Source organism: Lepus europaeus, chromosome X, assembly GCF_033115175.1.
Source record: "Lepus europaeus isolate LE1 chromosome X, mLepTim1.pri, whole genome shotgun sequence".
NCBI lineage: Eukaryota > Metazoa > Chordata > Mammalia > Lagomorpha > Leporidae > Lepus > Lepus europaeus.
In genome coordinates this window covers 105,552,862-105,566,401 of record NC_084850.1, presented here as the reverse complement: position 1 = coordinate 105,566,401, position 13,540 = coordinate 105,552,862, and the positions used below count along the sequence as shown (strand labels likewise).

General features: G+C 41.0%; 1 protein-coding gene across 1 annotated transcript in view; it reads left to right on the top strand.

The window, feature by feature from the left end:
• The first annotated feature begins 1,866 nt into the window (after positions 1–1,866).
• The window catches only part of MAOA (monoamine oxidase A), a 68,367-nt gene continuing 56,693 nt past the window's right edge, over positions 1,867–13,540 (top strand). Inside the window, exon 1 of the mRNA XM_062183328.1 lies at positions 1,867–3,070. Within this exon, the coding sequence (XP_062039312.1) occupies positions 2,467–3,070 (604 nt within the window). The 5' untranslated portion in view covers positions 1,867–2,466. The remainder of the gene's footprint in view (positions 3,071–13,540) is intronic.

Below are 13,540 nucleotides of genomic sequence, written 5' to 3'. Positions count from 1 at the left end.
GTATTTGAATGAAAAGAAAGAAAAGCAATGGGAATGAGAAAAGTGGATAGAATCATATTAGAGCTGAATTCTTTATTTCCCTTCTTTATGCCTCAAAATCTAACAAGATAAAAAAAATGGTTTCAATTTAATTAAGTAACAAGTCATTTTTCTAGACAGTAAAAGCTATTAGAACAAAGAAAAGACTAAATCTACATTTCCTTACACTTACTTCAACAAGATATTTGATGTAGCAGAGGGGAAAGAGACATGTTCATAGTTGGGAACAAATACCTAGTTAACTTCCTAGAATTTTCATCACTCTGAGTTCATATCTTAATTTCATATTTTTGAGGGTTGCACTGATGTTAAATTCAATTTTAAGAGGATAAGGAAAAGTTGAACTTTAAGGAAAGACTAAAACTAGCAAGAAAGAAGAATGGCTGCACAGTGAAAATTTATGCACATGGGGCTGGGGCTGGGGCTAGGGCTAGGGCTAGGGCCAAGCCGGTTAAGCCACGTCTAAGACGCTGCATCCCAAATCAAGAGTGCTAGTTGAGTCCTGATATCACTAATGCACCTGGAAAGATGGCCCACCTTAGTACCTGGACCCCTGCCACCCACATGGGATACCCGGATGGAGTTCCAGGATCCTGTTGAGGACATCTGGGGAGTGAATCTGAGGATGGGATCTCCCCCCCACCCCGCGCGCCCCCATCCCATAATTCTGCCTTTCAAAAACGTAAAGCTTTCATAAAAACGCAATGGGTGTCACTTTATCAGTAGGATAGGGAAATACTTTTTGTTTGTTTCTGCACCTTAGCCATCCCTTGAATTTCACTTTAAGATTTTTTTTTAAAGGTAGAGTTACATAGAGAGAGGGAGGGAGGGAGAGGGATCTTCCATCTGCTGTTTCACTCCCCAGATGGTCACTCAGCCATGGCTGAAGCCAGGAGCTTGGAACTCATCTAGGTCTTCCACGTGTGTGACAGGGGTCCATCTTCCGTGTTTTCCCAGGCGCTTTAGCACGAGCGGGATCAAAGTGGAACAGCCCGCCAATATAGGACGCCCGCATCCCGGGGAGCCGTTTAACCCGATAAACCACAACGCCAGCCCCTTGACTTTCACTTTTAAACTGCACTTCCACTTAATCGGTGGTAGGTGAGGTATTTTTCATGCTTACTTGCTTGACCTTGGTTAAACTGCTCAGCCTGAAAAACCTCGTGCAGAACCAGATCTTTCCGACTTTCCATTCCGCCCCGCCCCGCCCTAGGGAAAACGTAAGGGTGCGCAGACCGTGCGGAGCCTACGTGCTGTCGCAGCGGGACCATACCAAATGGAGCGGAGGGGGGTCACAACCTTGCCCTCTGAGTTCGTTTTGCCCAGATATCTGCCTTCCTAAGCCCATCTCCCCCCCCCCCCCCGAAAACGCTGCTTTCACTTAAATCGTCGAAATGAAAGAAGTTAGTTAAAAATCCCACGCGGCCAAGCCCACATCCACTTCACAGAGTTCCCCCCGCTGCAGGGGTATCGCCCAACCTCCAACGGTCGAACTTCCAGTTCGCGCGCTGCCTGCCTGAGGAGAAGGCGGAGCCTGGCCACATCCACGCCGCGTTGCGCTCTCCGCCTTTGAGTGGGCCGGGCGCTCTGGGCGGGCCTTCGAGATTACAGACCCAAGACTGGGTGTGAGAGGCGAGCTTGGTTGGGGAAGGTTGTAAAGGGGCGGAACATCTACCTCAGCAGTCTGTGTGATTTAGAACCATGAGTGCTCCGAATCCGTCAGCGGCTCCCAGCACCCGCGGCAGGGGCAGGGGCAGGGGCAGGGGCAGCGGTGGCGTGGGGGAGCGAGAGGCAGAGCGTGTAGCCGAAACCGGGAGTTCATCTGCCCCGGCCCCCAGTTCAGCTTCCAACGTGGGCCAAGCCCCTTCCGATTCGTCCGAGTGGAGTATCCAGTCTGAGTGGCGGACTCTTTCCCGTCCGCTTGCCAATTCCCAGTCGAGCACGACCTCACGGGACGCGCCCGACTCGTGGAGCTCTGGTGTGTCTTCCCACCTCAGCCGCAATGTTAGCCAGGCGACTGATTCCGACTCCAAGACTGGCCTCTGGGGCTTCAGTACCCACGGCCCAAGGGATCGGATCCCTCAGTCAACCACTCGCTCGAACGTGTCGGATGGAGCCGCCGCTCCCATTAACGTGGACACCGGCATCTTGGGGTTGCCGGTAACAGAAACTGTCCCTCTTTCTGATTCCGTAGTGCCGACACAAGGGTCCTCCCAGCCCTCTTTATTCAGCACTCCCCCGAGTTCGATTGATGTGCGTCCCGCCTCCATTGATGATGGGTCGATAATAAGCTCTGGCCCGTTCTCAGTGCCCGCCTCCCACTGCGGGTCGATACAAGAGCCCACCCCGACCTCAGTGCCCGGCTTCGCATGGTTATCGGGGCCAGGGCTTCCAACAGGCAGTAGCTCCTCACGAATAGCTTTGCCAATGCCTCCTACAGCAGATTACACACCCCAAGTGACCATACAAGGGTTCACCGCCCCCACAGTGCCTGGTCATCCTTGGGTGTCAGTACTAGGACCCCCTCTACCCAAATACTTTTCGCAACGATCAGTGCAAGGGCCGCCTACACACACTAACACACCTCAAGGGTCTGCCCAGCATTTGGTGGTCAGCAGTCCCCGGGATTCGATAGCGGAACCTCCCACACACAGCTATCCTTCTCAAATATCGATAACAGCGCCTCCTGTTCCCAATAACACCCCTCGAGTGTCAGTGCAAGGGTCCACGACCTTCTCAATACCCAGCTCCACCCGGGTATCTCTAGAAGGATCGACTCCGCCCCCGGGCTCTCCCCGGGTGTTAACACAAGGGTCTGCCCCGCCCTCGGTGCCTGGCTCCCACTGGGTATTAGTAAAGAGGCCGACTCCGCCCTCGGGCTCCCCCCGAGTGTCCGAAGAAGGGTCTGCCCCACCCTTGGCAGTCCCGGCTCATATACAGTCGCCCCGGGAGAGCCTGAAGCCAAGAATGGCGAATCACGAGAAGGCGATCCACATGTTCGACGTAGTGGTGATAGGAGGCGGCATATCAGGTCAGTGTGGATCTTAGTGGTGGCCTGAAGGGCTCTTTCTTGCTTGTGGGGGAGGGGGCTTGCAGCAGCTGTGTGACTTTTGGGGGGTCTCTCTCGTGCATGAGAGAGGGTAACCGTGTTCCGCTTCAGATACTGCAAGTTGGGAGTGGGATTTGGGCCAGTTCTGTTGGGGCTGTGAACTGGGGGGGTAACAAGCACAATAATTTTACTACTACTATTAAATACTAATATTTAATTAGCTCTTGCTGTGCAGTTACGTTTAGCATTTTTATGTAGATCCAACAGTTCTGTGAGGTGGGTGCCAAATGCTTGGCTGTTTTTCTGAAACCAAGCAGGTTTGGGAGAGTTTGAATAACTCTGCTGAAGTCAATTTGCCTAGCTGGGAAGTGGCTCGACCCTTTTCTCCCATTCAGGACCCATACTCCTAATTCCAGAGGTGGCTGCATTGTCTCACTGATTTCGCATCTTTTGCCCCAAGCAGAAACCTCATCATATGATTTCTGTAGTATTGAGGTGGTAGTAGTAGTAATAGTAGTGGTAGTAGTAGTAATAGTAGAATTCCAGCCTTGCATTTCTCTAAGCACTTTTCCTTAGAGAATTGAGTACATGAAGAGCAAAGAGGCAGAAGCCTTCAGGAAGAGGTAAAATTTAACAACAAAAAAAGGTGTGTGTGGGGGTGAGCTCTTAGTTTTAAGGACTTGCTGGTTTTTAAGGATTTGCAAGAAACTGTAGGGTATTTATTACCCAAAGGGAATCAATTTATGAAACAGGCACTGAGGGCAGTTCAGGGAGCGCCCTGACATGTTCTTGGATGAAGAGCTCCCACTGCCTGAATTTTGTATCCTGGTCCTGGTTTGGGTTTGTGGCTGACCAAACAAGTGGTGCATGAGACTTTTCTGTTTCTCATCATGATTAAATTGTCATGTGTGTTAGAATTGGTAAAGTGCTTCATATGTCAGAATTGTGATTCAGCCCTAGCTACCATCTCACTCTGACCTGTCCCTCTGCCTTCTGAAATGTTAATCATTTCAGAGAGATTCCTGCAGGATCTGATTTAGAAAGAGGGAGAAAGAAGGCAGGAGAGTGAGTAGGGGAGTCCCACAGTAGCCATTTTTATGTTTATGGAAAATGGAAATAGAATGTTAAATTTAATTTGGTGCAAACATTTTTTTTTTAAATTCATGCATATGAGAGGTCTTTATAAAGTCCACAGAAAGTGAGTATAATGAAAAAATCTCTGTATGGATTTCAAGATTGTTTTGCAGCAAAATGAACTTATATTTTAATTTTTCCACAAATGTTTTGAAGTCTCCTTGTATAATCCTTGTGAGGTGACTCTGAACATGCTTGCAGATAGCTTTTTGGCTTCTATTGTTTAGGATAAGCAGTCCTAATCACCAGAGAAATGATCTGCATGAACTGTTGCTTTGACAATTCCAGCCAGTGCCAGTGAAAACATCTCTATGGCAGATCATCAGAGGAAAGCAGATGCTGGTGGACAGTTAGAAAAAGGAGTATTTCCTTTCATTCATTCATTCATCATTCATTTGTTCACCAACACTTGTTGGGTGCCTGCAATGAAATGGACTGGTGTTTTCAAAAACCTGGTCTTTCTAGGCAAGCCTCCTAGAAGCAATGTGATTATTGATGAGTGGGAAATATATATGACTGTAATGTGCAATGTACATTGATTATGACTTCTGCCTTCCCTCTCATCTCTATACCATCCATATTCCACAAATCAGGGTTCATTTTGGGATTTTTTTCTTTTTCTTGGTCTGTCTCCAGTATTCCTTAAAGAGCATTTTGTCTCTTATTTTTCTTCTCCCTGAATACTTGCTCTTTATCCTTTTCCACACTTTACTCCCAATACTTGGTCAGTAGCAGAGGTGGATTTAGCATGTTGCTAATAAACTTAAAGGGCTTTCAACTGCAGGTTCATTCTGGTTCTTAGTCTAAATAAGTAGTTCAATATTGAATATTATATTCATAATCTTTCTTATTTCTTACAGAGGGCACCCAAATTATACAAGCTCTAGAATTCACAAAATCTGGATCTTTCCATGGGCACCATTATTTATTAGTTTGTTCATTTCCATTTTGGGGAAGTAGAGGGCATTTCTTGCACGGTAGTTCACATGCCTGTTTCAGAGGCTAGCTTCCAGCCTAACAGCATCGGAGGAAAAAGTACTTGCCTTCCTCTAATGTCATCTCCATCAGTCATATCTGAGTGATTTTAGTACCCAAAATGATCAGAAGCATTGCTTTCTCTGTGTAGTGCCTTCCCAGATGATTCTCATCTAAAATGAAAGTAGATATAAGTCTAATCCATGTTAGGTCCTTGGTGTTTCATGAGTGAGAGGCATCATTTCTCAAGCATTCTTGTGAACTCAGAAATGCAATACCTGTGTGTGTTCAGCAGTATTTCATGAGTTACTCAATAGTCCCTATATCCCTGTGTTTTAAATATCTTTGGATATTCCTTATAACTTTTGCCAGGATCTGCAAACCTGGATATGTTGCCACTCACTTATAATATTTGGCCAGTACCCAGCATTTTGCAGTGTTATTCCAATTATATGGCTTCCAGAAGAGTGTTTATTCTAAATGACTTTATTCAAAATTGATGCATTTTAACAGAATTATCTTTTATTTCTATTTCTGCACAAAGATGTCAGCATCTTGATATATCTTTTTCGTCATTAAAAACATGAAAAGGGACATTGTTATAGCCACAGAACCATTTTTTCTTTCCCCCATTAGATAATTTTATATGATGTGTTTGTAGTCGAGAGGGGGGCATGATCCTGATCAATTGTTAGTACAATGGTGTTTTTTAACATGTTCTGATCTTTATCCATCCATCATCTTTCACCTATTCTTTTTTGAAATTTCATGTTTTCTGTGACACTATTGGCTCCTGAATTTTTATCCCACCCTGATTGCACCTTTTCTGTTCCTTTCATTGTGCTCATATTCTTGCAAACTTGGTTTTGAAATGACCTTGAGGATTTGCTGGTCATCACGCTTGAGCTCTTGCACTCTTTCTCTCCTTTTCTTTCTCATTCTAGGACTTGAGCTTTCTCTTATCTGCAGAAAGCTCACAAGTCTCTAATTTGAATCCTTTTATTTCTCTGAACTCTTTTCCCATAACTTATATACTCCTGGATATTTTACACTTGAGTACTGCAGGGTCGACATGCCCTCCAATCTAGCCTCTCTTCTTTAATTCCTTGACTCAGTTCTTGACACCACCATGCTTTCTATCATTTTTTATACATCCTTCTGTTTTATTTTCTATACCCTTTTAGGATCCTTCTAACTCCTCTTTTAGGCTATCTCTCTTCTCCATTCCCAGTGATCCTCCTGCTCCTCGCCACTGTCCCCAGGAAAAACCCTTGACTCTTTAAGTCTAATCAGTTATGACTTTCTTCCCAGTGGCTACCCTTATGGGAGTAGGCCATGTACAGCCTATGGGCAATAGAAGGCCCGCAGAATCATTTGGTTTGCCCTGCCAAGGCAACTGCAGGCGAGACTCAAAAATCAATAACTTGATAGCAGGCTAATTTTTAAGTTGATAATGTTGTATGGTCTGTGAATGATGTTATAAATATCCAAATGGCCCTTGGCAGAAAAAAGGTTCCCCACCCTAATAATGGTCCCTTTAAGTCTCTCTAGCAGGCAGCTTTCTCTTGGACTTGATTTTTGTTAAACATTTCTTTTATCATCTCACTTCTCTGCTCCGGAACTTCAGTAGTATCCTGTTATGAGCCTCTAAAGCCTTCCTTATTCTCATGCCCCCCAATTATTTGGTCCCACTTTGTTGGACAAGCAGCATTTCCCACTATTCCCCAAAATGGGTTTGAACTTTAGACACACTGCCTCTTTTCCTCAGCTGCTACACTGTTCATTTTGTCTCTTCATGCCTTACCTGTCATTGTTTTTCTTAACATGGAAGTGCTGTCTCACCATTTATGTCCTATGTACCTAATACCTGCTTAAAAACCCTGCACTTGATCACTCTGGCTCCCATTAATTTTTCTCTCCTCTTGTAGAGCTTCCAATCTGAATTTAGCAATTTATGCTTATTTTCTGTCTCTTATTCCTTGATTTGATTTTAAGGATAGTGGTTCAGCTGCTGATTTTTGATGCTACTTATTACTCATGAGCTGCCACAGATACAACAAATGACAGAAAACCAACGTTAGACGATTTAAAAATCTGTCCTTAACCAGAATTTCTGAAATGTCTCTTTAGGGAAAGAAAAAGAAAAAGAGGACACTGCATTCGTCCTTCATGAGCCTGTTTGGAGTTTCACTCTTTGGGTCAAAAGGAGTTTTAAAAGCCATCTAGTCCGATAACCTACAATTTTAATCCTCTTGACAGCATCTCCTCTGTGATCATCTTGCTGTACCCTTGAACACAGTTAGGAAAAGGCAATGCTCGATCCTTCAAAGCAACTCATTAGTAGAGGTTGCTTTGGCTTTTGGACTTGTTCAAGTATTTTGGGAGCCTCTACTATATGTTAAGCAGTGGCCAGATCCCAGGGTAATAGGTATATAAAGATGAGCAGGTAGTGTTGTGAATAAGAAAAAAGTGCTAAGACCTTGAGAAAGAAGTAAGCTTTTAACACATCGAGATAAAAAAGATGGGAAAAAGACACACCAGGCCGGAAAGACCGGAAAAGCACAGATATAGAGTCAAGAGGGTGTCAGCCAGAAATGAGCAGTGCTTAATTTAAGCACACAGCTTGAGTTCCAGAGAATGACAATAGTTGCCTCCTCTGCCTTTGGGTGATCCTGGTAGCTATTGCAATGACCCAGGTGCCACATCTGTCTAGGAATTTTGTACCTGTGTAAACTGTGAGTGGTTAGAGTCCAGAGTGAAAACACCTTAGTCATAATGCTGACTCAGGATGATCCCAGGTGAATACAATTCGTACATGTTATTTACACTTAAATTCCAAGTGTCACATAGAGTTCTTAGTGTCCAAGCAGCATCCAAGCAACAGAATCCCCTCTTAAGTTTTTGCCCATAATCTGGGCTCTACTTAAAGATGTGAGAGCACTAGCAGCCCCAAATTCAGGTGTTGTATAAAACCAGCAAGGATTGAATTTTTCTCATCATCTAAAACAGAAAAGCCATTCTGCAAGAAAAAGGATTGATGTTCTGTGTTCTAATGATTGAGTCCACAGCATACCATAATTTCCCTTTTTGCTGAAATTCATTTCCCATAAGAATCATTTCTGCCAGGACTGTTTGAAGTATTTTAACCCATAACTTATCAGCATATACTATGTGGTTTTGCAGTGATTAGGAAAAGCTTCCATTTTAAAAATGCTGATTATTTTTGGTGTCTTGGTTTTATAGCTACTCTGAGGTTCAGTACAGTCTGAAAATTAATTTGGTGCCTTTTAGGAGACTTCTTTCCCCTTATTTTGTATTTTTTCCCCAAAAATAAACTGGGATACTTACTAAAATTTCTTATGCTGAACAAGAAATAGAAGAATTACATTTATTTGGGTTCTGATTTTTTTTTTTCAATCTTCATGGCTGAATGAACCTTTGGGTTTATCTGACATTTAATGGATAATTTTACCAGTTAGTCAATACTAATTGAATTGAATTTATACATAATCCTCAACTAATGTGAAAAAAATGTATTTAACAGTAGATCTAAATATAGGATAATTGCATGATTCACAGACACTAGAGATAGAGTAAAAGAAACATGGTGAATATTGGGTCATACAATCTTTGCACAGTTGTGGCATAGAAATATTTTAATGTATGAAAATCTGAAAGTATTTGCATTAGGTGTCTCTGGAAACTCTGAGGGTGTATTGTAGTTTTATAACACACAGCGGCTTCCAACAGTACCCAATCCTGAGATTAGAAAGTATAGACACTCAGTAAGTAGTTGTGTAAAGAATATATGTGGATACTTCAAAAAAGTTCGTGGAAAATGTGAATTATGAAAAAACTGTATAGATTTCCAAAAATTTTTGTACCAAAATAAGCATCTTTCAGTTCTACTTTGCCGTGAAGTTTTTAAAGTGCTGTTGTGTTTGCATGTATGAACTGGATAGATTTTATAATGATAGGATTTTTTTCATTTTTAGTTTGAGTGATCAGAAAAACTTTCTGATTTGTTGCGAGGCCAAAGTAAAGTCTCACTCACTTAATAACAATATTTGATTGATTGATTAAGTAAGAGTGGCAATAAGAACTTAACAACCAGATAATAAGCTTTGAGAGTTACATATTAACCATGTCCAAGGGTCACAGAATTGCCACTTGAAAGAGTTTGAAGGGTCTGAGTTGGAGGCTCAGAAGATCAAGTTAATTACTAAGTGCCACAAAATTCTTAGTGACATAACTTGACCTTGGAACTCTGAAATGTTGACTTCTAGGACAGTTCATTTTCTTTATTCCATCTCACTCCATATATCTGGAGTAGAACTTATTATTTCTTTACTTTGATGCTTGTGGCTCTAAAACCAAGTGACTATTGCATGACAGTAATTTACACATTTGAAAAAGATGGTACTTCCTCATGAAAAAGGAAATTAAAAGATGAATGTATTTGGGTGCAAAAAAGATGCTGAAATCCACTTGTATAAGGGACATTCCAAAAGTTCACAGAAAATGTGTCCTATGAAAAGCTATGAATGGATTTCAAATTTTTTGCAATAAAAACACTTACCTTTTAATTCTATTTTCCATGAACTTTTTGAAGTTCCTTCATGTATTATGTGCAGTGTTATTACTTTGTGAAATTTTAAATTTTATAATGCATTTTTGTATTTTATATAAAATATAAAAGTTTATATATTTTAATACATTGCAGTTATATGTAATAAATATTTTATATATTATAAAATATAAAAGTAGCTTCTCAAGATCACTATTTAAAGATTTTACATATTGAAATGAATCCTGGGCCGGCGCTGTGGCGCAGCGTGTTAATGCCTTGGCCTGAGGCTCCGGCATCCCATATGGGTGCCCGTTCCAGACCCGGGGCTGCTCCACTTCTGATCCAGCTCTCTGCTGTGGCCTGGGGAAAACGTGGAGGATGGCCCAAGTCCTTGGGCCCCTGCACCCATGTGGGAGACCTGGAGGAAGCTCCTGGCTTCTAGATCAGCGCAGCTCCAGCCATTGTGGCCATCTGGGGAGTGAACCATCAGATGAAGGACCTCTCTCTCTCTCTCTCTCTCTCTCCCTGCTTCTCCTCTCTCTCTGTAACTCTGACTTTCAAATAAATAAATAAATATAAATAAATCTTTTTTTTAAAAAAAGAAATGAATCCTTTAATATTAATCATGCATTTCTGAATTAATATGCATTTGTTATCACTTATTAAGATCATTGACCATTGAAATCATTTGGCAAAATTCAGAGCCATGTGAAAGAGAGAAATTTTTATCTGAGAGTGTTCTCCCATTTATCTGTAAGCCCATTTGTCTATGAAGTGACTTGTGTGAGGCATTGGATCCCCCTGTGTGACAGAGGTTAAAACTGTGATCCTAAAGTGCTGTAGGTACAAGTTGAGCATCCCTAATTTGAAATCTGAAATGCTCCAAAATCCAAAAATTTTTGAGCACCACAGGACACCATAGTGGAAAATTCTACACCTGACCTCATCTAATAGGTCACAGTCAAATTATAGATGCACTAAAATATTCTATAAAATTACCATCTGGCTATGTATATAAAGGTCCATTTGAAACATAAATTATTTGTGTGTTTAGACTTGAGTTCCATCCCTAAGATATGTCATGATATATATGCAAATATTATAAAGTCTGAAATAAATTTTAAAATAAAACATCTGAAATCCAAAACATTTCTGGTCCCAGGCATTTTGGATAAGGGATTCTCAAACTGAACTTGAGGTTAGTTCAGAGGTCCAGAGGTGGCACAGAGAAGGAAGCAGTTAATTCAACCTGAAAGAAATGATAGGAAAAGGGTTTTGTGGAAGAAGTAATGCTTGGCAAAAGTGTTGTGAATTGTGGATAAATTATGAAATATAAAAAAGATGACCTCGAAGGTGACTATTTCCAGGTTAAATTAGTAAACAGTGAGCTGTGGCTTCATTTGAAGGCCTTTTACAAATACATACCTGCATGTATTTGTCCATTCAGTTATTTACTCACTAATAAATATTTGTTGAATGAGTACTCATTGTATGCCTTAAGTAAAGTCTGTGAGTTTTGCTGTCCGTTTTCCTACTTCAGGAATGTTTCTTCAAAAATGTCAGTATAAGCTGATACTTGCACATTTTATTATTCTTGAAGTGATTAGTCTAAGAGTACAAATGTGCATTTATGTAAGAATTTTGTTAGTCAGAGACCACTTCACTGAATAGTAGAGAATTAACTTAAGAAATATGTTATGCAATGTACTCTACACCTGTTCATAGGTGGTGATGATTGTTGAAGAAAATTTCCCTTTTGGGATTAAAGAGGAAGTACTATCACAAATGGTAGAGTGTCAGTCATAATAAGCTGTAGCAAAACTTTGCTCCAGCACTCTCAGCTTGTACCGTAGGTATTGTTTAACCAGCTTTCCCAAAGTTTATTTTGAGGTATAGTTTTTTTTTTTTTTATGGCAGAATGTGGAAAATACTGAGTTAATTGGGTTTCTTTACTGCAGAACTTCTCAAGACCTTTATTATGCTAGTGTGCACCAGACATTTATGGGAGGGAAAGATAGTATTAGCTGTCCCAATTTCCATAAACTTTTCCCCCTGAAGCATCTTACTTCAGGACTAATGTTTCATAAAACATTTAGGGGACTATGGCTTCAAATCATAGTCCATCCTAGTGTACAGAATCTGAGGACAGCAGTATGGAGTGTCCCCAATGTATTTTAAATTTCAGTGAAAGAGTGGGGCAAATAATGAATTAAGAGATAATTGCATTCCCTAACTTGGCTGAGATCTGTTTATCTAAAGTGAAGATGAGTGCTGGACAATAATCAAATAAATTAGGACTGTCTAGACAATCAGTCTGTTGAATTCAGGGCAAATTGAAGTTAATTATTAGCTTTAATCTATTTATCATTTGAGATGGCCCTCTTTTTTTAGCTTGTTGAAGGGACTAGAAGATTTGACTTTTTCCAAAGCAGAAAATTAATTATTTGAGAGGAAGCACAAAATACAAGTGGATATGGGTAGATATTAGATGTTATAGCTGTATGTGTCAGGAATAAATTTGTGTGCATGTTGATATTCTCTCTGTTTTCTTCTGCCAGAAGTGTAATACTAGTGTGAAGATCAGAGAATACATTAGTAGTATTTAGAATCTGCTAACTTACTAGGCATAATGGTTAAAATGACCTATCACCTTAGCCTTATCAATATTTCTTAGTTACTTGAGATAAATATAATTTAAGAAGCATTAGGAACTTCCCTGTTGCCCTCATCTATGAGCATAATTTTGTTTTATTCATACATGGTTCTTTTATTTGTTACGATAAGCATTTGGGCACCTACAATACAGCAAGCTCTATTCTAGGGATGCAAAGATATATTACACATTTCTGATCTCAAGAAGTTCATAACAACATATTAAGCCCAAACTTAATATGTCTGAAACAGGAAAGTTGCTATTACCTCATAACTCATTCTTCCCCTGGCTGTTTCTTAGTAAATGGCACCTCCATTTACCTGGTTTCTCAGGTAAAAATCTTAGAGCCATTCTTCAGTCCTTTCTTTTTGTCATATATCACATCCATTCCACTAGCAAGTCCTGTTGATTTGGCATTAAAATATGTCTTCAACCTGACCACTTCCCACTAGCGCAACCACAGCTACCCTCATCCAAGCCACTGTGGTCTTTTGCTATTGTCCAAGTCACTATGATCTCTTGCCCAGAGATCTGCCTCTTAGCTAGTCTTCCTGCATCCTTCCTCTTTTGTTCCTTTACAATCAATTTCCCTCACAGAAAAAAGGATGGTCTTTTAAGAAGTTAAAATATGATCAATCACTCCCCTACTTATAAACTTCCAGTGGCTTCCCATTACACTTAGACCAAAATTCAGTGTCTTTGCCATACTGTACAAGATGCTACATCATTTAGTTTCTTCTTACTTCTCTGGTCTCATCTCATTCATTCCTCTTTGTGCCTCATTGTTCTTCTCTGAGCCCATCGGCCTTGTTCTCACCTTCCCCAGATACTTACACGGCTTACTTCCCTACTTCCTTAAAGCCTCTGTTTTAATGTCACCTTTGAGATATTTTTTCACTGATAACCCTACCCAAAAGAACATTCTCTCTCGCTTTCTTCTGCTTTATTTATCTTCATAGAACGTAATACTTCCTTAATATTTCACAACATGTAATATTTATTTCTCTACATGTTTGTGTCTCCGACTAGAAGGTGTGCTTCGTGAGGGCTTGATTGTATTCAACTCTGTGTCACTGCACCTAAGATGATTCGTGGGGCCCAGTAGTAACACAATATTTTT